The sequence below is a fragment of the Cordyceps militaris genome, assembly GCF_000225605.1.
Source record: "Cordyceps militaris CM01 unplaced genomic scaffold CCM_S00002, whole genome shotgun sequence".
In the NCBI taxonomy this organism is placed as follows: domain Eukaryota; kingdom Fungi; phylum Ascomycota; class Sordariomycetes; order Hypocreales; family Cordycipitaceae; genus Cordyceps; species Cordyceps militaris.
In genome coordinates this window covers 4078505-4102568 of record NW_006271970.1, presented here as the reverse complement: position 1 = coordinate 4102568, position 24064 = coordinate 4078505, and the positions used below count along the sequence as shown (strand labels likewise).

General features: G+C 55.4%; 7 protein-coding genes across 7 annotated transcripts; 5 read left to right on the top strand and 2 right to left on the bottom strand.

Annotated features, from left to right (window-relative positions):
* Positions 1 to 979: 979 nt before the first annotated feature.
* CCM_03220 (ATP dependent DNA ligase domain protein) lies at positions 980 to 4264 on the top strand (the record flags this gene model as incomplete). The annotated part of the gene is made up of 5 exons (XM_006668371.1): positions 980 to 1315; positions 1398 to 2020; positions 2071 to 2164; positions 2212 to 2294; positions 2341 to 4264. 5 exons carry the CDS (start codon positions 980 to 982, stop codon positions 4262 to 4264), a joined length of 3060 nt encoding a protein of 1019 aa, XP_006668434.1.
* A 116-nt stretch (positions 4265 to 4380) lies between these two features.
* On the bottom strand, positions 4381 to 5652 carry CCM_03219 (oxidoreductase, 2OG-Fe(II) oxygenase family, putative; the record flags this gene model as incomplete). Its single annotated transcript, XM_006668370.1, has 5 exons — positions 4381 to 4989; positions 5047 to 5123; positions 5197 to 5263; positions 5316 to 5420; positions 5494 to 5652. 5 exons carry the CDS (start codon positions 5650 to 5652, stop codon positions 4381 to 4383), a joined length of 1017 nt encoding a protein of 338 aa, XP_006668433.1.
* A 541-nt stretch (positions 5653 to 6193) lies between these two features.
* Positions 6194 to 7894, top strand: CCM_03218 (uncharacterized protein; the record flags this gene model as incomplete). The annotated part of the gene is made up of 1 exon (XM_006668369.1): positions 6194 to 7894. One exon carries the CDS (start codon positions 6194 to 6196, stop codon positions 7892 to 7894), a length of 1701 nt encoding a protein of 566 aa, XP_006668432.1.
* Positions 7895 to 8772: 878 nt separating this feature from the next.
* Positions 8773 to 11431, top strand: CCM_03217 (XPG I-region protein; the record flags this gene model as incomplete). The annotated part of the gene is made up of 6 exons (XM_006668368.1): positions 8773 to 8779; positions 9054 to 9090; positions 9140 to 9474; positions 9523 to 9620; positions 9670 to 11093; positions 11143 to 11431. The coding sequence occupies 6 exons, from the start codon at positions 8773 to 8775 to the stop codon at positions 11429 to 11431; spliced, it is 2190 nt and encodes a 729-aa protein (XP_006668431.1).
* A 924-nt stretch (positions 11432 to 12355) lies between these two features.
* CCM_03216 (Ferritin/ribonucleotide reductase-like protein) lies at positions 12356 to 14029 on the bottom strand (the record flags this gene model as incomplete). Its single annotated transcript, XM_006668367.1, has 3 exons — positions 12356 to 13208; positions 13274 to 13573; positions 13920 to 14029. 3 exons carry the CDS (start codon positions 14027 to 14029, stop codon positions 12356 to 12358), a joined length of 1263 nt encoding a protein of 420 aa, XP_006668430.1.
* A 4341-nt stretch (positions 14030 to 18370) lies between these two features.
* CCM_03215 (uncharacterized protein) lies at positions 18371 to 19993 on the top strand (the record flags this gene model as incomplete). The annotated part of the gene is made up of 1 exon (XM_006668366.1): positions 18371 to 19993. The coding sequence occupies one exon, from the start codon at positions 18371 to 18373 to the stop codon at positions 19991 to 19993; it is 1623 nt and encodes a 540-aa protein (XP_006668429.1).
* Positions 19994 to 21836: 1843 nt separating this feature from the next.
* CCM_03214 (uncharacterized protein) lies at positions 21837 to 22732 on the top strand (the record flags this gene model as incomplete). The annotated part of the gene is made up of 2 exons (XM_006668365.1): positions 21837 to 21905; positions 21959 to 22732. 2 exons carry the CDS (start codon positions 21837 to 21839, stop codon positions 22730 to 22732), a joined length of 843 nt encoding a protein of 280 aa, XP_006668428.1.
* Between the last annotated feature and the right edge of the window lie 1332 nt (positions 22733 to 24064).

Below are 24064 nucleotides of genomic sequence, written 5' to 3'. Positions count from 1 at the left end.
ATGATACGAGGCTCTAATTAAAAAAACGATGCAAGAGCGAGGTGGATCAAAATCATTGTAGTTTGAATTAACATGTCCAACAAAAGGCATGTTGCACTTGTGTTTTATAAATATTGCACTCTGTCAATGCTCATACAGGAGAGCAGTGCATATGAAAATATGGCCGCAGCGATGCTAAGGCATCCCAAAAATGAATATATAATTGTCAATTGAGACTGTTTCATAATGCTCTGTTCCTGCTTCGTCTAAACTCGTAGTTACATGACTTGTACGGCAGACCTGGATCTTGTTAAGTTTTGTTCCGCTGCAAGTCACACAATGTGTTGGTTCTGCAAGAGTTTTGGAGCCACGCAGCATATTTCCAGTTTTGAATCGTGTCAATAAACCAACTCGTGTCAATAAGCCAACTCGTGTCAGCAAATCAACTCATGTCAAAAAAATCCAGCTCAATGTCAGTACCGACATTTTAATAAACCAACTCATGTCAATAAGCCAACTCGTGTCAGCAAATCAACTCATGTCAAAAAGCCAACTCGTGTCAGCAAATCAACTCATGTCAAAAAGCCAACTCATGTCAGTAAATTAACTCATGTCAAAAATCCAGCTCAATGTCAGTAAACCAACATTTTAATAAACCAACTCATGTCAACATTCATGTCGGTCTTTGTCTTTGTTCACGTGGATAAGTCGCATGTGACCGTGACAAACGGCCTGCTTCGCGTTGGTTGCACTAGTTCGCGGCTTGAGGTGGGACGGGCACTTTACGATCAGGCATACCAGCGCCACGGAGTTGCCTAACCTTGGCAGCGCAAGTCACTTCTCGGATAGATAAAAATTCGACTCCTGCTACAAAGAACACCGAGGCCTCCTCTGCCGCGCAGTAGTCGCTGCCTAACGCGCTGCTGGCCATGGTCGGATAAAGCAGAGCCACGCCGAGCCCAACCCCCCGGGCCAACCAACTTTTCTTCTAAACCCAACAATGCCGCTCCCCTTCTCGGCCGTCTGCGACCTGCTTGAGCAGTCGAGCCAGCTGTGCCAGCAGCGCAAGAGCAACGCTGCCGCGGTGCTCGCGTGGTTCCGCCGGCACCGCGCGGCCGTCGACGCGCACGACGCGGACCTCGCGGCGCTGCTGTCGACGCTGCTGCCGGAGAAGCGCACCGATCGCGTGTACTGCTTGCAGGTGCCGACGCTGGAGAGGATCGTCGGCCGGGCGCTGATGCTCGGTGCCTCGCGGATGCTGGAGCTGGCGACGTACAAACGGCCCGGCGCCGGCGTTGACTTCGCTGATTGCGTGGAGCGCATCCTTTCCGTGACTGTGGGTTTTCTGTCTTGTTCTTTTCCATTTTCTTCGGAGACGCAGGGGAGTCATGCAACCAAAAGACTAACATGGGAGATAGCCGAATCCGATACAGGAAAGCGGTCATCAAGTCACGGTGGAACAAGTCGACGAGCTGCTGCACAGCCTGGCCGCGCGCATCCGATGGAGCGCCCCGGCGATCCGCCAGTCCAGTGCCTGCATGTCGCATCAGAGCCGCGGCGACCTAGACGCCATGTACAGACGGTTGTCCGCGCGCGATGCCAAGTGGTTCACCCGGCTTGTCCTTAAGGACTACCAACCGCTATTCTTTGACGCCCACTTGCTATACCGCGCCTGTGACCCCGTGCTGCCGTGCCTCCTACAGATCCGAGACGACTTTACCGAGGCTCTGGGTGCGATTCCTATTGCTCGCGGGGCGCTGCTGCCTATAGCGGCGCCGAGAGATTCTAGGCCGCTGTGCGCGCGGAGGGTACTGGCCGCGGTAAAGCCGAAGTTGGGCGTCAAGGTTGGGAGGCAGCAGTGGCACAAGGGCCGGAGCATCAAACATTGCATGAGCATGGGCAGTGGGCGGATGAGTGTGGAGACGAAGCTGGACGGCGAGTATTGCCAGATTCACGTGGACATGAGCAAGCCGAAGAAGAGGGTGCAAATTTTCTCCAAAAGCGGCAAGGACAGCACGGAGGATCGAGAAAAGGTTATACCGTGAGTGATGGTTGTTGTTCTGACGAAGTCAAGCTTGCTGACTTTTGTAGGGCGATTGAGAGGGCGCTCAGGCTTAATACGACTGAGTGTGTCTTTAAAAAGGCGTGTATACTGGAGGGCGAGCTGCTTGTCTATAATGATTTGGTAAGTTTTGGAAATGACCTGACCAGTACATGAACTAATAGCCCTAGGAAAAAACGATTATGCCATTTCATAAGATCCGCGGTCATGTCACCCGACGCGGGCGATATTTTAATACGGAACAAGATTCACAGTCAGTACTGCTTCTGCCTGCCACCGAGTCATTGCTGATAGTCTAGGCCAAAACCATACGAGCACCTGATGATCGTCTACTACGACATCTTCCTCTTGGACGACCAGGGTCTCATGGATGTCCAGCACTCGGAGCGACTCAAACTCCTTGAGAAAGTCATCCACTACGAGCGCGGCGTCGCCGAGCTGGTTCCGCGCGAAACAATTGACTTTGGCCACTCCCTCGCGGCATCGACTCTGCGGAAAGCCTTCGCCAAGGTCGTCGTGGAGCGAGGCGAGGGGCTCGTCCTGAAACCCGACGAGCCGTACATTGTCATCGGTCCCAACGGACGGACCGCGCCGTGTCGCTGCATCAAGATGAAGAAGGAATACATTGGGGCGTTTGGTGACGTGGGCGACTTTGCCCTGGTCGGCGCTGGCTTCCACGCCGCCAAGGCCAAGACGTACCGGATACCAAACCTCAAGTGGACGCACTTTTACGTCGGCTGCCTGAATAACAAGGAGCAAGTCAAGAGATGGGGCCATAAGCCCGACTTTACCGTTGTGTGTGCCGTCGAGCTCTCCGAAGCTCTGCTGCAGTCATTTCTCGCCCTCGGCGAGCTGTCGGCCGTGTCGCGCGCCGCCAACGTCGCCACCACGCTCACCGTGCCGCCCGGCATCCAGTGCCCCGCGAACCTTACCGTTGCCTTTACCAACCCCATGGTCGTCGACCTCCGCTGCTTCAGCTTCGACAAGCCCGGCAACACGGGCGGCCTCTGGACACCGCGCTTTCCCGCCGTGACCAAGATCCACGCCGATAGGGACTATGCGGACGTCCTGACGTTGGACGAGCTGCAGGCCTTGGCAAAGGAGGCGGTGGAGAAGCCAGTGCTTGAGGACAGCCAGGAGAACCTGCACTGGATCGCCCGGCTAGAGGGCGCGGACCCGCGCGGTGTGGCGGTGGACGCAGTAAGCCAGGCGACGGCGACGACGATGCCGACGCCGTCGCCGGCCAATATGACCCCGAGCACGGCGTCGGATAGTCAGTCGTCCAAAGGAGCGACGGAACCAAGCCGTCGGAGCCAGTCACTGGCTTCGGCGCCGGTGGTGAATGAAGTGAAGGGATGGCGTGATGCCTCCGTCTCGATTATCTCGATACCCACGACATCTACTGCCGAGGCAGTCTCTCCTACAAAGGCGGCAATGCAGGCACCTGCGAAGCGCGTGCCGGAGATGGCATCGCCGGAGCAGAGCTTAAAGCGTCCACGCACGGCGAGCTTTCGGAACACGTCGCCGCGAAAACCACTGGGGAACATAGACGTGAACGTCTCCTACAGCGACTCCCAGTCGACCAACAGCCAGGACAGCCAGGCCACAGTGAAACGCGGGCCGCCGCGGGCCCAGACGGTGCAACGAGACGTCATTGAGATACCGAGCTCCGATGCAGAGGACGACGACTTGCAGCAGCCGCCCAGCCAAGAACGACACCCCCAAGCAGTCAGCCATCCGCCGGCCTCTTCTCAGGAAGAAAAGGACAGCAAGGACCAACATTGGTCATGCAAACACGTAGGCGAAAAGTGCGGCTTCGTCGGCAAGACGATGCTCCTTGCGAGCCCGGCGCTTCTCCGCGTCGCGGAGCTGACGACCCTTTTTGGCGACCACGGCGTGGATGTGCAGCGCGTCCTCCCCTGCGTCGAGACATGGTGGCGCAGCGCTGGACTGCGAACGGCGGGGGCGGCGGTGCCTCAACAACAGAAGGGCTGCGTCGTGCTGCTCGTCGACAGCGTCCAGCAGGCCACCGAGACCAAGGCGCTCGTGGCGAGGCTCAATGCCGCGCGGAGGCAGGCGCGGAGGGAGGAGCGCGACTGGATTACCGTGTACGACTGGCGCGTGCTGCGGCACTTGTCGATTGCGGAGGACGCGAGTGTGACCAAGAAGTACTATGATGGGTTCCAAGATCCGTGGAGACGGTGGTATTGTGGACTGGTGTAAAGGTGCGATTCAGGTATTCGCATTGCATAGCATTTGGATGCCGGTTACTTTTTTTTCATAATAGATAGGATATACCCCAGGGCTTTCATGATAATAGATTTGTCAATCTTGGCATACTATGCCTTTTCTTCCTTTTTGTACAAATCACCGTACGTCTCCGCCAGTCTCATCCATAGATGCTCATCCGCGCGCATCACTCTACGCTCTGCGTACGGATTTGCACTATCACTGCTGCTGCTGTTGCTGCTGCGAGGCACGAAGTTGCGGACGCGCTCGCTTGGCACGACTCCCAGCACCGTGCTCGGTGACGGACTCGAGAAAAAGGCAATGGAGTAGCGCGGGTCCGCCGCGCTCTCGCCGTCCACCTCGTCGCCGCCAAACGCCACGCGGTGCACCGTGCTCCGCAGCAGGCCACCGGTCCAGTACGAGAGCAGGTCGCCGACGTTGACGAGGATGGGCGGGCTGGGGTCGCGCGCGGTGCCGGGCGGGTGCACGGGGACGGGCGCCCAGGAGTCGCCGTCGGGCGATTGCTGCACTTCCAAACCAGCCTGCCCTCGGAGGCGAAAGAGCAGCGTGATGGAGCCGTAGTCGGAGTGGGCGCCGGCGCGCACGTCGGAGGGGGTGTGCGTGGTGAGGGAGGGGGGCGGGTACCGGAGGAGGCGCAGGATGGTGTCGCACTCGTCGCCGGGTTTGATCTCGTGGGCTTGAGCGAAGAAGTCGCCGACCTAAGAGGGGGGAGATTTAGTCGATAGAGAGTGAGGGAGGGGGGCAGAGGGACGTACGCCGAGGCCGTTGCCTATGAGGCGAAGAAGCTTCGAGCAGAGGGCGGTGCAGACATCACGAAAAGCTTCGAGGCGGGCTTGGTCGGGGATGATGGTGGGTGGGAGTGGCTGCTGAGGCTGGCCGTCTTTGAATAGACCAATATTGAATACTCTTGGAGGCGTCAGTATTATCTTCGAATTTGTCCAACAGATAGGCGTACTCTTTAAAGTCTCCCACCTACATTAACCGGTCAGCTTATCTTCTACAAGCCGGATCTAGTTCAGCCCACCTTTTGTGTTCTCGGGTCTAAAGTTTCTGAATGAAGCCCACCCCAACCACGGTTATTAGTCTGAATAGCGCATGCGGCTTTCTCTTCTAATGGAGCATCAAACAGCTTTCTGGACTTGTACAAGAGAGTCGTCAGCAGGGGAGGAAGGCCGTTGTGTGCGGGGGCGGCATATACACACCAATGCAAACGCTTCGTCGACTTGCGCCGCGGAAATGTCTTGGCCGAGGTTTCTGATGTATATGAAGCCATGTTCCTCGGCTGCGTCGACGAGCTGCTGGCCAATGGTGGCTTCGTCGGCCGCGTTGATGTCAATGACGGGAATGCCAGACTGGGCCATGTTGTGACGGGTAGCGGTCTACTCTACACGAGTAATTAGAAGACCGATGAGAATCTTGTAGCGGATGGGGATATTTGATGGTTTAGAAGTGATGACCTAGTGTAGAGTTGTATCACAAGATGCTCGACGGCAATGGCGGGGTCCCGGTGTTGGAGATAACGCTACGGGTAAAACTGGCACCAAAAGATTAGGCTCGATAAAGCGAAAAAAAGATGTCGAGATGCTTTCATATATACTAGAAATATACTAGAAACGAAAAAATATAATGAAAAAAAGAGAGCGTCCAAAACGGCCAGACAGATGCGCAGCAATCGAGCTGTCATACAGTGACCAGACTACCAGTACTGCCGCTTTCTGTATGGCTGGCTGGCTGGAGGTGAGGGGTAGCACCAACAATTCCGACTAGACATCATCACAACAATAGTTCGAACAAGCGAGGTTCTGGATGCTTCGCTAGATTCGGCATCCCATTAGCTTCTCATAGCCAGGGGAAGGGCCAGACTGTCATTATTTCTTTCACTTCTACCGCCACCGCTACGCCATGGAATCTACTACTACTATTCAGATAGGCGACCTGCCTGCAGAGCTGCTATGCCAAGTCTTCGGCCAGTTTGCCGAGCCTCATTTCCCGAACCTACAGACCCTCGATGCCTGGAAAAGGCAACCCGGTTCTCCATGGATAGAGAGCAGGAATGCTCTGCAAAATTTACGTCTCGTCTGTCGCCGATTCCACGACGCGGCGTCGCCGTTGTTATTCACGTACCTGTCCATCTGTGTGGAACAAAGCTCAGTTGAGCGCGCAAGCGAAATATCGAGCCAGCCTCACCTCGCATCGTGTATCCGAGGCGTGATCATATACGCTGGTCTGAACAGCCAAGAACTGGTCGACAATATCCTAGAGTTCCAGCGACGGATGGTGTTGGAACTACTTGACTGTCTACGGAGGATGATTAACGGAAAGGGACAGGTCGAAACACGCGAGGTGGAGCCGCACCGTTACAACCTTGATGTCGTGACCAGAAACTATCACAACATAACCCAAGCGTGGAACGTGCACTTCTGGCACTATAGGCGGGCTAGACTTGGTCCGTCGGCCGACGAGAACGATGGCGCAGGAGAGCCTGATGCAACGGAGGAAACTGAGACGCTTGATCCCGACACGCTCTGCTACTGCGAGATCATGAAATTCGGCCATGAAGAATACAAGGCACGCACGAAGGAGCAGCATGAGTATCTGGAAACGGATGCATTCCTGAAGGATATCACAGCGTGTCTGACACGACTCCCGCATCTGGAGGAGGTGGAGGTGGATTCGCGACGGAGCGCGCCAATAAACCTTCGAGACATTCTCGAGAATAATAATCTTGGAGATTTGCGTCGCTATGTGGAATACGCACACCAGGGACCTTGGACGGCGCCCGACTATTACCGCGACTACCACTTTGCCCGAATCATGACGATCCTGCCCCTTTCACTCCGCGACGCAGGGATACGTCTCCGGACTCTACGACTCGGCATGATTCCCTCTACATTCCCGCGTTTTGTGGAGCGGCCCCCCGGCCATACATACCAACTAGCAGACTACGAGTCGCTGATGGAGCGGCTCGCAGACGCTTCCCGGACGCTCGAGTCGGTCGCCATCCGCATGGACTTTGACACGGACGACTACTGGGCCGAATTTGTGGATGGCTACTTGCGCGCCGTCCTGAGCAGCAAGGCCCTGCTCGAGCTGGACGTGGATGTGCCGCGGCCGCTCTCCGGCACTGGCGTGAATGCCCCTGGCACGTCGGCGTACCGTGTTGGCCAAATTTTGTCGGCGCGGTCGCCAGAGCGTCTCCGACGTATGTGCCTGTCGGGCTTGACGATGCAGGCAGCCAGCATTGAAAAAATGATGGTGAGCTGTCCCAAGACGCGCCTGGAGGGCATCTACCTGTGGGATGGCCTCTGGGCCGACATTGTCGACGCGGTCAAAGCTGCGCGTTCGTTGGATCGGCGAGTGGATGCGCCGAGGATACGGTTGCATGGCCTAATGGGCGGGGAGATGGGTGATTCTCTCGTATACGAGGAGGTGGCGCGGGAAAAGGAGGTGGAATATGTCAGCATGGGCTATGGAGGTAGGGAGCCGATTGTGCTGATGATGGCTGAGCAGTATCTTTCCGGGGAGGGTGGGGTGCAGAGGAACCCGTTCCGGGAGCACAAGCACAATGAGTTGTATTTTCGGGGCAGGAGGCCTAAACATTAGAGCTTTGTGGATTCATAAGGGCTTTTACTAAATTGTGTTTCCTTTGTTGATGTTACAATGTTGGGAAGCCACCCTATAGCCCTTCTCGGTGCCTGGCCCAATTATCAGTTCGTTTCCGCAAAATCTCGCTTGTTAGGATACAATCAAACTCTCGTTTACCTCTCTTACTACAAACATGAACCAATCAGCCATATCATCGGTAAGATGGTTCAAAGAATCACTGCAAATCAGGACAGCGGTAAGCACAGTGCGAATCCCCAACTCCACTGTGGCCATGTCAGGGTCCAAAATCGCGGAGCTTCCAGCCACCAACAGCACAGTGCACATAATAACAGTGTCGTTTTGCCGCGCCAGAAAGGCACTAACTAACTACGGGGCGGCGCCACGCGCGCGCCTTCACAAGTCATCAAGGCAGGCCTTCCTGCCATTTCCTCCTCCTACTCCAAAAACCACGTGAACCCTCGTTTCCCCCGCCAACTCCCCTTCTGCCCCCTCTCTCTGCGGCAAGAGGCAAGAGAGTGTGTTGACCTGCCGCAGCAGCCACTTATTTAGGGTTGCATCTCTGGCCGACTTGTTTTTGTCCTCTGTTTGTCGTCGCCCGTCGCCCGTTTTGTTCGCATTTGCGGGAACCGACACTGTCTGGCTTCCACACATCTCCCTCCTCCCGCCTACATAAGCCCGCCTTCATCCTCCCCCATCGTCTACGACGTCTCAGAAGGCGCCACTGTTACCTGACAGACTGCCACATAACGCTCCTTGCAGCTCCCTTTCGATTGATCTTTACCACTTGTCGCTTTGGTCAACCTTTTATTAGAGCACGAACCACCCGTTACCGGCCCACGATATAACTCTTTGTTGATCGCGACAAACCGTACAACATGCCTTGTGAGTATTGGTCTATTTCTGTTCAAAAGTCTACAGAGCATAGAGCTTTCCTACGACGATTCGGCGCGAATGTGCAATCTTCGACTTGACATGCGAGATTACTCCCAGCACGAGCGAAATCGCATTCCCCCCCTGGCTCTGCGCGAGCTTGATGGAAGTGCTGGTTCAGGAGGTGATGACGGCGATGCGCGGTTCAGCCTGCCCATCGGAATTCTGGCCACACTTCGGCTCTATACTTGTGATTGTTTCGTGGCCTAGAACTGACTAGTTGCAGTCCTACTTGAAGATTCTTGGTTTAATAGAGAGTCGAGGTACGAAACCCTTATGTCCCACGCATCGACTACATCTAACAATGTGCAGCTCCTTTAGCTTGTCCGAACTCGATGGCTGCTCTCTGGCCGTCGACGCCACCTACTACCTCGGCCACCTTCTCGACACCACAGCCGCTCACGAACCTCTCCTCTCTGCCCTCGGTGGCTTGACCGGCATCAAGAAGCACATCAGCCAAGATCTCGAAAATTGGAAGGACCATAACATCACACCCTTGTTCGTTTTCGACGGCCAGTCCATTACGGGCCAGGATGAAGTGTCGCTGAAGCGTGCGCGCGCAGCCAACTCCAAGACGGACGAGGCATGGAGCCTATATTCGCAATCGTCCGCAGAGCTGGCCGTTAATACTTTTGGCGCCAATCCCGGTACGAACGCTGTCACAACAAATTCCAATCCGGGCTAACCAGCTTTAGGCGCGTTTCGTATCCAGAACCTCTACCCGCTCCTCCAAGAGATACTCCACGACCGCAAGCTTCATTTTCTCGTCGCCCCCTACAATGCGAGCGCACAGGTAAGCGATGCATGCTGAATACTTTAGTCTTGCGCTGACAATATTGTAGCTCGCACACTTTGAATTAACTGACTCTGATCAATGCGCTGGTATTATGGGCTCACAAGAGCTCTTGCTTTATCCCATCAGAGACTGCGTTATCCGCAGCATTGACTTTGAGAACAAGAACGTCACTGCCATCTCTAGAAAACGTGCTTTGAAAGTTCTTGGAGTCGGAGAGGCCATGTTCATCGATGCTCAGCTCATGACTGGAAACTCGTTTCTCCCCACCTTTCCTCCGCTCCTGGAACCATCCATGTACCCCCAGCCCACTATCGTGGATGCCATCAACATTCTACGCGCTTCGGACAAGACTGTGGCTACAGCATGTGCATCTTTTAGTGAGGTTGTGGCCGCTCAGGATCCCAACTGGCTGGACAAATACCGCAAGGCTAGAATGGCCGTTGAGCACTTTATCCACATTGACGAAGAAGGCGAAGTGCGAGTCCACGAGTTCGACACCCTCACTCAAGACAACCACGAGTACCTGGGCTTGCAACTCCCCGCCGAGTTGTTCCACTACCAAAACACTGGTCTGATTGGCTCCAGAATTCTGAACTGTATAACACACGGTCAAATTCTTGTGCAGCCAACTTTGGACGGAGTTGCCTCGGACGACTATAAGAAACTGCTGACTTCTCACCTTGTACCCATCAAAGAGCAGGCTCTTGGGCTTATCATTCCCAGAGTCCATCGCGGCATCGGACACAAGGACATTACCATGCGTGTATGGTTCGACCCCAAGTTCTCATACAAGATCAACCACCGCGCTCTGCAGCCTGCTCCTTCTTCCATTGTCGGTACCTGGGATGTCAAGGAGCGGGACCTGCGTCAATTTCTTCCTGCCGACTTTGCTGGTCCTATTTATCTCGAGGTCCTCGCTCTTGCCAACACCGACTTTGTTGCAAAGACCATCAGCCGTGACAAGACTATACGCGGCATCGATAGTACCGAGATGGTGGTGTCAGTTGCTATTTGGCGCTTTCTTCACCTCCGCGGCTATGTCAACGATTCACACCAGCTTACAAAATGGGGCAACGCCCTAGCCACTACCTTGCTAGCTCTGAAGGAGGCCGCCGAGACTCGGCCGGATGCCCCTGCTCTTGACGAGGCTGCGCTTTTGGCATTTGAGCTTGTCAGGTTTGGCATGCTCAAGGGACAGTACCAAGAAGGAACTCCTGGTCTTCCGCGCAAGGGCAGCGACGCAGACAAGGCTGCGGTGGTTCTCATCAGCCAGGCCGCCACACTCCTCAAGCTGCGACACCAAGTATTTGGCTACACTGGACCCCTGAACAAGAGCCTTCTCATGTTCCGCTCTCTGTCATCAGCTATTCGCGAAGCTGATCGTGACCTTATCGAGGCTATTGTTGCCTCGATGTTCATGTACGGTCAGTGCAAGCGTGAACGAGACGATCACCTCGAAATAAGCCAAAAGTAAGTTGTTGCGGCCCTGGTTTATTGAACGCAGTGCTAATATGAACAGACTTCCGTTCCTGCAGGAGCCTGATATCGGCCTGGGCATTGCTGTGCGCACCTTTTTCGAGGACGACGAAGGTAGCGATAGCAAGGAGGCACGCGCGAAGCGTCTTAAAGAGTTTCCCAAGACCTTCGTGCCCTATGCCCAGGCTCTGACCGAGGACGTGCGCTTTGTTGTTGACTTTGTCAATGGCGTCAACCAAGGCTTGCAGACTTTGGACAACAAGGAGCTGGCTACCGACCACAAGACGGCGTGGGCCAAGGCACAGGCATATCTCGACGCTAGACCATTTTGAAAGGGATATGGGACTGGGATGAAGATGGCCAAGTTGTGGCCAAGCATGACATGACGACATGTGCTACGGAAGAAACTGTTTTTACTCAATACGCCATCGAGTTGAAATGCCGATTCGACACGGATGAGATGGAGCAGGACAGACATATTTGGCGTTGGTAAAAGCATGCATTTGTACTCTGTGTGCTACAGTTGTCGGGCGGAGAATTGAGACTTGGGCATGGATCTGGCCCCGTCTGCATACCTGATGATTGTTGAGTTCTGCAGCAAGTAGTTCTAGTAGCATATATACCAGGGAGTCAATATGCGAATGGCAGAAATTTGTCATGAGATTTGAATTAAAGCTGTCCCTAGAAACGGCTGTGGTGATTGCCGATTGGCTGCATTGGTTTGATGGCAACTGACAAGGGACGAATGTGAGGCAAGTTTGGTGGAGCTGGGACGGGGGGGCGTGTCAGAGAGTGTGTGGTGAGCGGTTTGGCAGGCTTGTTTACAGGATAATGATGCCTCAACCCAGTTTCAGCAGTGCAGTGCCGGTCCTTGCCAAACACGGAACGCCACGCCCAGGTCCAAAGAACCAATGCATCTTGTGTGTGTGTGGGGGATGTCTGGGTGCCCGATCCCATATGCGATTCCCGGTGCCAAGGTCTTTCCGATCTCGAGATTGTGAAAGGCGGCAGTTGACGTTGGCATTTTTGTTGCTATCCTGCTGCAGCTCATTTCCCGATACAGTTGTTTGTCGTCACCATGTTTTCTTTACAATAATCAGAAGGTGGTTGTTGTAAACCAATGTATAAGAAGAAAAGCTCTAGCTGGCTATATAGTCTGCGTACAATGCTCATGAAAAGAAATGGAAAAAGGTTGAGCCACGCCTGAGTAACAAAAACATTAAACAAGGGTTTTTTAAAAAATGATAGCAACTAGATTACGAGACGACCACGGCCATGGGCCCGGCGACAATGAGGTCGTCAGAAATAGCTCCAGTCAGCGGCGCGCCCTTGGTGAGGGTCACGTAGGTGATGCCAGCAACGCCCTGGGGCACCTGGCAGCCTTCTGTCTGGGAAAACTTGGAAAAGGCGGTGCCGCCGGGAAAGACGCCGCCGGACGTGAAGGCGCAGTTGGTGGCGCCGGCGCTCGTGGCGGCATCGGCCTGGACGCGAAAGTTGGAGCCGACGGAGAGGACGCCGCTCTTGCCTCCGCTCTCGCCGGCGGCGCTGCGGGTTCCGTTGCCGCCTGCCCCTTCGGTGGCGCTGCCAGGCTCCATGGCGAGCTTGGGAAAGGCTTCAATCTTGAGGTTGGAGCCCTCGGGGCAGGACTTGATGAAGGGGGCGGCGAGGGAGAAGACGGCGCGGGGCCCGAGGGGCGCGTCAAAGGCCTGGGGCACGGCGACCTGCTTGGAGAAGACGCGGATGGCGGACTGGTGGCGGGCCTCGATGGTGAGGATGGAGCCGGCGGTGCCGAGGATGGCCTTGTCGGAGAGCAGCGGTGCGGCGCCGAGGTACGCCGAGACGCCAATGTTCTCGAGCACGGCGGCCGTCTGGACCATGGCGGCGGCGTCGGTGAAGCCAAACTCGTACTCGCACGCCTGCACGGGCTGCACGCCGCCCTGCGCGAGCGACGACTGCAGCAGGCCGACGTGCTCGGCCTCGGTCTTGCCAATCTGCTGCAGGTCCGAAATGGCCTGCTCGTCGAGACCGAGCGCGGCAAAGTCGGAGGCCGGGAACTTGGCGAAGCCTTGGCGGTAAAAGGACTCTTCGAGGTTTTCCAGGGTCAGAGCGCTATGTAGTTTGGTTAGAGAAATGTGTTTTTTTTGCACATGTTCAAGAAAGGGAAGGGAGCGTACAATTGGAGAATGTCAAAGTCGCTCAGGCCGGCGGCTGCGGCCTCCTCTTGCTGACGCTTGGCGAGGGTGTGGTATTGCATCTGGCGCGGGGTGAGGCGGACCGTGGCGGGCATGGCCGTGGCGGTGGCAGCCAGAAGCGCCAAAACTGTCGTCTTTAATGAAAGCATTGCAAAAGTAAAAATGAATGGTGGTTTTTTGGTATCGTGTTTCGTGCAAGTCGTAATGAGCGAAAAAAGGGTTATCCAAGTCGAACCAGCAACGGGGGGGTGATGTGAAATTAGGTTGGCGAGCAATCCAGTGCTTCGTGCGAATGTAAAAGTAATGTTAAGGAAAGACGATTGGAATTAGATAAAGACGGCAGGCCACGTCAACGCGGAAGATACAACAAGAGAGTGGTTGTTGGTTGCCCAATGGCATAGGAAGAGCAAGAAAGTGGGAAAGAGAGCGCAGCAAGTCGAGTTGAACCAAGCAGAGAAGGAGAAAGCAAGGGCGAGAAACAAAAAAAAGTTCTGAGGGGGGACAAGCAGGTTATTAAAACTAGAAAGGGAAAACAAGGGGGATGGCGCGATTTACTCTTGTTAAATCGCAGGACCGCAGCCCATCTTGGGTTCCTCGTTGGTGGTGAAACACCTTGGCCCTGACTTACACGGACGGCTCGCGTGCGTTCCGGAGGGCAAAACTTCCCTTCTCCCACCGCAGCTCCGGGCGAATTCTGAGGCACGGAAGCCAGCTAGACCGTTGGGACAAAAAGGCCATTTTGCTAGGACGCGAGGCTGGGGTTAGCAGGGGCGGATCGAAGAGATGCGAAACGTACTTGACACAAGGCTGTCGACGCAAACGGGCCCTGAGATGTAGGTGGCGCGCCTTTTTTTCTTTCCCACAAAAGAGAGATGAGTGACGGGGCGAATTCAAATAATCAAAACATGTCGTATATCATTTTTTTTTAGTGCACAAGTTCTTCGAATTCCATATTCGGTGATACGGTGTGTTCTTTGCTGTTGGTTCGCATGATGATTGTGTCATCTGGAGTTGTTGATTTCTTGGGGCCGCCGCCGGAACCGGACTGATGAGAAGCCGCACACGCTCGTCTTTATTTTCCACGCATCAAGTGGATAGTGACGGTTGAGATTATGCCCTGTTATCTTTCTCATTATTTGTTATATTTTCCTTCATCGTTGATATACCCAAAGAGGCTGACGTTTTTGCCGGCGCGCTTTTTTCTTGGCCCGTTCGGTACGCCTACCAGCCGGTTCTGGTCGCATGTCAGCTACATTTCCGCTATCCATGCAATGTTGTCCGCCAATATCGGCATACCGCCCGTATCGCCCATCTGCATGACCAGTCACCGAGAACAGGTAGCCTCATCTCTCGAGACTGACTCTGGATCGCAAACGATGCTCGCCGAGGGACACTCACGTGACTGCTTGTGTATGAGTGCAACTGACACGTTGTCTTTCTCCTTCATCACTTACCGGTCAAACAAAACACATCACCATGTCAGGTTTGGTCTTTGTCGCGCAAGGTACACTCCCGGGTGTAGCCCCTCATCACAGTACCATACTGGCAGCATGCCGCAGGAGAATTGCTCCGCACGACAATCCCACCGGACGGTACGAATCATCTCGAGCTGTTCTCTCGCATCCTCGTGGGTCAAGAGAACCACCCCAGGGCATATTACGTCCTATGCCTGGAGTGTTCATTTATACTTTCGTTTCGGCAGCCGCTAATTTGACCCTAGGCAAGCTCGCCGCTGCGTTGAAACCAAGCAATGAATGATTTGAGAGGACTACTACGATCGTGAATCCTGTTGGCGACCGTTGAGGTGGGTAATTAGCGTTTGGTTATTGTTCCTCGACAAACGTGTCCTTTTCCTCGCAAAGAAGCATCGATTCTGTTCAAGCCTCTCGAGCCTGCTCGTCAACGACTGCTCGCTTCAGGCGACTTCAAGCTGCGGAGATCACCCGGACAAACGTCCGCGAAAGAGCAGTCTCTCCTCGGACTCTGCTGGGAGCCTCGGGAGTGAGCTAGTGTGGACGAGGTACCAGACGCTATTGAACGACATTCCTGTCTTCGATACTGCCATCGACATGATTCTCTGGGCTGCCAACACGAAAAGTACCGAGCGACAGCCGAGTACAATCAACCCTTCCTACTGAGATCCAGGATACAACCATATTATGCAGAAACTAGCTCCGGTCTGCTGAATCGAGCTGTGAGCCTGGTCCAAGGTCGCTATGTGTAAGTATCAGCCTTGAGCCAGTCAAGACGCACCGCATTGAGGTCTCACCCGTAGAACCCTAGGCCGCTTTCGATAGAGTGTTCGGCGACTTGTCGTATAAGCGGGAGCTGGATATTAGGCTATATAAGCTCGCCGAACTCTGGCTCCTACACGTGCCACACTGCCACTGGTAAGTAGTAGCACGTAACACGGTCCTCACGGAACAGTTGGTAGGAACGTGGGCGAGGGCTTCATCTTTGAGGCTTGTTGGCCTCTCTTTTCATAAAGTCTTCTCCCACAGCATCTGTGAATGTGGTAGGTGCTAAGAAGCCGGCCTTTCGTGGCGCATCCGTTTAGACCATTTCGAGGAAGGGGTGTGAGGAGTAGGAGAGGTATAACCCCGCGTTTTGTCTTGTTTCTAAAGCCCCGTGTTCTGTTTCCCAGGTCAAACGTACATTTCCGTCCAAGTCGACCAGTCTCACAAAACCTTTCTCTAGAAACTCTCATAATAGGATGGCTGTTGGCATTAATCGTAGCTTCCACCCGAGTTGGCGTGGTAGTACAAATTCCTACTTTATTTAGCTTATTCCTTGCTAAAATAATGAGATAATACTTTAAAATAGTATTTTAATTCTTATGTAAGTTACTTTAAAAAGAACGCTATTCTTTTAAAGTCTAGTTTCTTTACTAATTAGAGTATTTAGAAGATGGAGTGATCTTTCCTTGAAGCTCTCTAGCTATAATTAATACACACGTACGTGAATTATAACTGCTGTTTATAAAATACACAAACATGAGAGATGGGTTATGGCATGCAAGGCAACGAGTGGCTGGGTCGTCAGCGTGCCAACTCGACGGGCCATCTCTGCCACCTCTTTTCCATATCACCAACTCTATCCCACTTATCAACTGCCAGAAAACATAAATACTAGTACGATCTCACAGATCAATCGAGAATACGCTGCAAGGTTGTATGTTCGGAGCCGGGTACTTCTTCACCTTTGCACGTCTGGCGGAGAGCTGGTACGTATCGAGCAAGTGGCCCTTCTTGACGGGCCAGCCGGGTGGGAACAATGATACCGTAGCAATTAAATGGCTACTCGGGATACCCCGCGCCCAATCTCGCAACTCGACACAAAGTACCTGGGGGCTTCTGATCTTTTGCATGGCTGTATTAGTCGCAGCAAAGTACTGGTACACACTTTAATAGAGACCGCCACCATCTCCAAATAGACTGCCAATGGCAACTACGGCATGGAGAATCCGCCTAGATGTCGATTGATCCTCGCCGAGGGAGGTGTGAGGACAGCTATGCCTGTCTAGCCGGGGTAGCATGGCCAACAAGGAGACTCTCGAGCTCGCCGCGCATTGTGTGAAACCGTCAGAGTAGCCGAAAGCCTCATATCGCTGCGTATACGCTATTGAAGAATCACCAGGCTCCCCGCGACCAAGTGTCCGTGGTCTTCTGCTTCTCATCTGGCCATTTTGCCGTGGCTGATCGTCTGTGGCATCATCAGGTGAAAAGTGACCGAGGTGCCGTGATGTCAGCGGACTCGAGGCCACTAAAAGTGGACAGGCCTGATGGCAGCCGAACGCTTTGAACAACCATAAACAAGTTCTAGCTCCAGGGGACTGGCGCGCTAGCCCAGGAACAGCCTCCGCTGAAAGACCCAACCGAGGGGACCTGAAAATAGAACCCGGTCCACTGGTTGTCCGGGCCAACAGAGTCTGCGGGGCAGGTATTACAGCGCCGATGAACTGTCATGACGACCGTTTACAGCGGGTGTGGCCGCTGAAACGATTAGCGGCTCGGGGGCAAGAAACATCCCGAAATGCATACCTCGACCCCCTCGATTCCGTAGAATCAAATCCATACTAGAAATATATACTTATTGTCAATTCATATTGGCAGATGTGCGAATGCGTCATAGGGTCCCCTCACCTTGGTGCCCAGTAAACAAAAAGATGACGTCTCGTCCCTCATTCCCTTTCCTCACCGCCCCTGTGACTCTCCCCTCAACACCACCCCACGCTTGCCTGAGACATGTCAAAGACAACAAACCACGTCGCGAGAAACGCCATGCAGTAATAATCCGTCGACCGTCGCTTCGCCATCAATCCGAGACTGGCCCTCCGTTGATCATCAATTTGCTTCTTCGACGACGTTCGCTGTGCTGCCCGCGCCTCCGTGCAAAGACCACCTCCATCTACCGCTCCTCTACATCTTGGTCTCATCTACCAGCCTGGCTGACGCATTATAACCTATTTAATATTCTTGTTTTGATCTTCATCTGTTCTCGCCCGGCAGCTGCAGACGGCCACAGAACGACCACTGTTGCCGAAGCAAACACCCTATTGCACCCCTGCCTAGTCGAAACACGGCGATAGTCCCCTGCCTTGCAAGGGTTCAAGATCAACCACCGCTAAAGGGGCCTTGGAAAACAAGACTTACATATGAAGCCAGGGGCAGCGACACAAGAGAAGAGCTGATTGATATTAGTGCCAGGAACGCCAATCTCTCGCGCTGCTGCTTCATTCTACCTTCATCGCCCGCAGAGGATGCCCAGTCCGCCTATTTCCTCTTCCCCGCGCCATTCACCAAGAGCCTCATGACGGGCTTTCACCTGCGCATCGCCGTCGCCAACCGCTCTCTTCATATCCTCCATGATAATTGCCGCCCGACACAAGCTCGTCCCCGAAGACCACGCATCGCCAGATCCAGTCGTACCGCCCCTGCCCGCCTGGGGTTGCGCTGGACTGGTGCCGCTAGGCCCGCCTCTCTCCCACGCACAGCTAATTACCACAACAACCAGCACCACCACCACCACCGGCGCCGTTCTTCGTCCTCCAAGCTGCATCTCCTGCAACAACGTCTCGACATGGCCTCCAATCAAGAGATTCGGCGTCGTTCCTCGGCTGCTGACCGCGCACCCTACGACAATTCTCTCTCGCCCATGACCAGCGCCATGGCCATGTCTACCACCTTTTCCCCAACCCCTGACTCTGTGCTGGCGCAGGTCAAGGATGACGAAATTTCACGACAGCAACACACAAACGGGCCAATGAGCAAGGAAACAGCAGAATCTATGCCACCGCCACCACGGCCTTGTCGCGAATTGCCTTCCGGTAGACGATTTACACATGCCCGCGCGCAATCAATGGCCTCGTCTGCACCCAGGCAGGCGAATCGACTGTCACTAACACTGCCCATCGCACCTCCATCGAGGGGCGATCCCGTCCGCCCGCCCTCATCCGCGGGACCTCCCGTGACACTCTTGTCGAAGCCGCCTACACCAGCGCAGACACCCGTGCTCCCCGCTCTCGAGGACGCCAACGATTTTATAATAGCAATCGCCGCGCAGGAGAGAAAGGTGCTGGAGCTCCGTGAAGAACTCGCGCGTGCCGAGGGCCATCTCACCTCTCTGAAAGCTCAATGGACCTCGAAAGAGTCGATGCATAAGCGTTCTGCCGAGATTCAGTCACAGGCTCTTGCCTCGCCCAAGCGCTGCCCTACCCCGGATGCCATGATGTCGCCCACCAGGCAGAGTGTCGATTTGGATCGCAGGAAGCTCTGGCTGCAATCCCAACAATCCTCTCCCACTGCACCCTCTACACCGACGCAGAGCCGCAGAAAGGTCATGCGAGGCGGCCACGCTCGAACGCTGTCGCTGCTATCTCCCTCTAGGTCGGACGCACCCTTCAACCTTTACGAGGACAGGGCCAGCATCGATAGCACTGTGGCGCAGCCTCTGCATGAAAGGACGGTGCCGCCACTAGGACACCCCCCCGCACTGTCAAAGCGGGCGACATGGCAACCACAAGCGTCGGGCGTGTTTCCACTGGTCGAGGACTTTAAGCTCGGCCTGCGCGCCTTTGTGGAGGATATTCGACAAATCACAGTTGGCGACGAACCCATAACTGGACCAGCACCAGCCAGGCCTCGTCAATTTACGCCCACGAGAGCGCTCAGCAATTCGAGACGCGGTCGCGACGCCACGCCCACAGGACACGACGGCCAATCGTCGGCATCCACGAGATGCAAGGCCAAGGCGTCGTTGGACGCTGTCAAGCAAGGACCTTCTCTCAGCACGGCGGACGAGGTTGTCACTCTGGCCGAAAAGACCAAAACGAGCGGCAAGGGCAAGCAGCTTTCATGGACGCTGCTAGGTTTTGAGACGCTCGAGGATAACGACTGGACAAATTGGGACTCTCCGGCCTCTGTCAAGTCGAGCCGATGGAGCGGCTCCACGGCTCATAACGGTGGGCTGGACGAGATTGAAGCAATCCCGGAAAAGCCCGAGGAGTCGGCGACGACACCAACCAAGTCGAAACGTTCATCGCAGGACAGTGTGCTGCGCAACACGAAGCTCGACGAGCTGCTTCCGAGCATGGTCAATCGGCTGTCGCCGAGCAATCTGAAGCGCACGGCCAACAACCTCATGGACGAGTGGGAAAAGTCGCTGACGGCACCCGAGACGCGCGACAAGGAAAACAGTGTATAAAATTCCAGACGACTACAACGTATTACAGCACATTGCGCAAGCGATTCGATTCACGACCCTCACTCTGCTATATATTACCCTCGACCTGTACATGGCAACAATTTGCATATATAAGTCCACCACGGCCTCGGACTCGATCTTTTTTCTTTTGTCTTTTGCAGGCGGTATTCTTTTCTTTTTCAGTATCACGAGGATACTACTTTTATATGTTTATTTTTTCTTTCTTCTCTTTCTTTTTGGAGAAATGGGGTCTGTTTGTTTGTTGGTATATACTGTTTCCATATTCTGATCTTTTTGGGAAAACGGCGGGCGGCCTGTTCCTGCACCACGTCCGGCTAGAGATATGATGACGACAAGAATGATCAAAACAAAGCGACAAGATGTATTATCTATATAGTTGTAAAACACAATCAATAAAGTATAATTGAGCGTCTGAATTATGTTGAAGAATTTGTGGGAAATGGAAGACTTGTCGAGATGGATTCGACTCACCATAATGAAGCCCCATGTCCCTGTATTCGCAACGTATGTTTATCGGATCTCGTTTCGTCCCGTTCCTGCTTCCCATCTATTTTTGGCAATCCATGCACGAGCCTAGCCGCAGCCGATGATTTTTTTTTTTTTTTTTGGTTTCCCGTCCTCGCCACAGACAAATCTCGTGCAACCCAAGAGTACGAGGAACACGTGTGCTCTGCTATACCACCGAGGCACCCCAGAAAAAACAACCAGACCTTTCAAGTTGCTCGTCTATAAAGTGCAAATTAAAAAGTACAATATCATTCAGGATTTTCGCTAGCTTTTGCCAAAACAAAATGCGCCGAAGAAGCAAAAAAGCGAAAGCTAGCCTCCCCAAGATGACCATTCGGTGGGCTTCTTGCTGACGTGGGCGGCCGCGTCGTTTGGTTTCTCGTCCTCGCGCCAGTGACAGGCAGACGGACTTGGGGTTTTACTAGTTAATATCAAGGTTATTTTTTTTGTCTACAACCTGCACAAATTATCATCTGACTTTGGCTACCTTTGAAAGGAAACGTCAGTGGCGCGGCAGCGCAGAACCGGCATTTAGTGCAAAGGGTGGCCTCGGTCGGTTGGGCCGGAGCTACTAGATCGGCACTGGTAACCAACCCAACCTGTCGAGCAAGCGAGCTTCGTCTTTTTTTTTTTTTTCAATAAATAACAAAAAAGTATTCCTTTTTCTTTGTAGTCAACGACAGAGAACCCCCTGCTCGGTAATACGACAAACACAGGCCTGTCGCTTATAGCCACAACCTCCTGGCTCAGGCAAAAGACGCAAAAGCAAATCATATGTACTGCGTACAGATTATCCAATCCCCCCCCGTCAGTCGCACTCGCAATCGCCAAGGTCACTTGTCAACGCCCCGTTTTCACACTAGTTGGCGGCCATGGTCGAAAATAAGCGAGTGCGAAAGGCGATGCTCCCAGTATAGTTAGCCTATCCCAGCCCTGTGGAATAAGCACGCCGGCTTATTCGTCGTCAGCGACTTAGGTAGGTCGGAATGATGGGGGGGCACCGGGGGCCGGGTGACGACGACGGCGGCGGCGGCGGTGTTTTGGGGCTTGGATTCAACTATATAGCTCCTGTCCGCCCTCCCTCACCTCCCCGTCTTGAACTTGCTTCATAGTCATCGAGGGACATCTCTATTTCGTCTCGAATCACAGGACCATCTCTGCACAACTTCTCATTCCGTTCTGGGTGTCGACTTATACCCGTCCCCGACTTAGTTACACCTTTGACTACCACCAAGAGCCAAAGGCCAACCCAACTTCCTTTGGCAACGCAGCCCAAGAACGAGACTGTCCACTCGATTCATTCTCACCGAACATAATGGGCAAGGAATTCCAGCTCAAGCTCGCGCCCACCGAGCGTCCCTGGACCTACACGCCGTCCACCAGTGTGAGCATCTCCCTCCTGCCCTCCCCGTCCCCTCCCCCAGCTAACAACTCCAGGCCCGATACGGCCTCGACAAGGTCGCGCGCCTGCCCGTATTCCTCGTGCTCGGCAGCGTCCTCCAAGCCGGCCTCTCGCTCGCGCTGCCCGCGCGCTGGGCCGTCGTGCCGCTCCTCAGCTACCTCGCCGTCACCCTCGCGTCGGTGCTCCTCGACCGGGCCACGAGCCTCACGCACCCGTTCCCTCTCAACGTGGTCCCCGGCCGAGCCGCCGCACAGCTGCCGCTCCCCTCGGGGGCCTTTGGCGACGCGGCGGCTGCGGACGCGGTCGTCGTGTTCCACATTGGCGCGCAGTTCAACCACGCGCTGGGGCCGCTGTGCCCCGGCGGGCGCGCCACGGGCGACCGCTTCGGCGCGCTCGTGGCGGACCTGCGGCGGCGCCGCGCCGAGCTCGGCGTGCTGGCCGTCAGCGACTGGCAGGGCGTCGTCGACGGCTCCGTCACCACCAACACCGTCATCTACTTCCGCGACCTGGCCAGCCTGCACGCGTTTGCGCACGAGCCCATGCACCGCGAGGCCTGGGACTGGTTCGCCGCCCAAAAGTTCCCCCACCTCGGCGTCTACCACGAGACCTTTTTGGTCCCCCGCAACAGCTACGAGTGCGTCTACTTGAACTGCAAGCCGCTCCTCATGGGCGCCGCTGCGAGCCTCGCGACGGACGACAAGACGGGCGCCCAGAGATGGGTCAATGCCCTGGTGAGCGCCGACGTGCCGGCGCTCAAGACGCAGTATGCGAGGATGGGCCGCGATCGGAATGGCGTCGTGGTTGAGTAGGGGGGTGTTTCTGCTGTGGCGTTGGGCGATTGTTCTGTAAAGTATATTGGTTGGCCCTTTTGAGTTTTTTAATATGCATTTACGAATGGTAATGATGTTGAATCTCTTACAAGTTTCCCCAGCGACTCGGATGATCGTGTTGGTTGTTGTTGGTGGACAGGTGCAAGCGCAAGGTCACAGCGCAGATCGGCAAGGGTACTCAATAATCAGAATCTAATTTGGGACCATTTCGATTTATTAACTAGTTGTGCTATTATTGTGTTACTCTATCGTACCCCACGATCCGAGCTCCCCAGCGCGCCCACCTGAGCGGCCACTCCCGCGCGCCCGCTCCCGTCCAATCTTGTCCAACCATGAAATCCCGTAATAACAAGCGCCCATCCTCTTCCTTCACCTCTTTCCCCCCTTCCATCCACAACAACCACCCACGCACCGCTCACCATGCCATCCCTCCTCAGCACGCTCCTCCTCGTGCTCTCCAAAGTCCCGCTCGTGCTCAAGACCGTCGTCCTCTGGCTGCTCGGGCGCAGCCCCACGGCGCGCCAGTGGGACCTGCGCACCGAGCTCGTCGTCGCCACGCTGCGCGACTTCCTCGGGCACGCGCCGCCGTCGACCATCAGCGCCCAGCAGGCGCTCTTCATGGGCGACGCGGGCGCCCGCGGCCGTCTCTGGGTGAGCCGCGCCACGCTGCCCGCGCCGCCCGAGGACGACGTGCGGCAGCAGCTGTGCGCCGCCATTGCCGCCCTCGGCCCCTGCCCCTTCACCGTGCCGCCGCTGCAGGACGTCGCCGGCGAGTGGGTGGGCGTGCGCGCCGGCGTGTCTGCGTGGGCCCCGGAGCCGCAGGGCCTGAGCGAGCGCGACAAGCTGGCGCGGCTGACGGCCGAGGCCGCGACCGACGTGACCGTGCTGTACATGCACGGCGGCGCCAACTACCTGCTGGACCCGGCGTCGACGCGGCCCGTCGCGCTCGCGTACGCAGAGCACGCCCGGGGCCGCGTCTTCTCCGTGCGATACCGGCTCGCGCCGCAAGGGCCCTTCCCCGCGGCGCTGCTCGACGCGCTCGTCGCGTACCTGTCGCTGCTGCACCCGCCGCCCGGCGCGTGGCACGACGCCGTGCCCGCATCCTCGCTCGTCATCACCGGCGACTCGGCCGGCGGCAACCTCTGCATGGCGCTGCTGCAGCTGCTACTGCAGCTGCATCGCGGCACGGCGCCGCCGACGGTGCGCTTCCACGGCCGGGACGTGCCCGTGCCGCTGCCCGCGGGCGTGGCGCTCAACTCGCCGTCGCTGGACCTCACGCGGAGCATGCAGTGGTCGGGGGCGTTTCTCCAG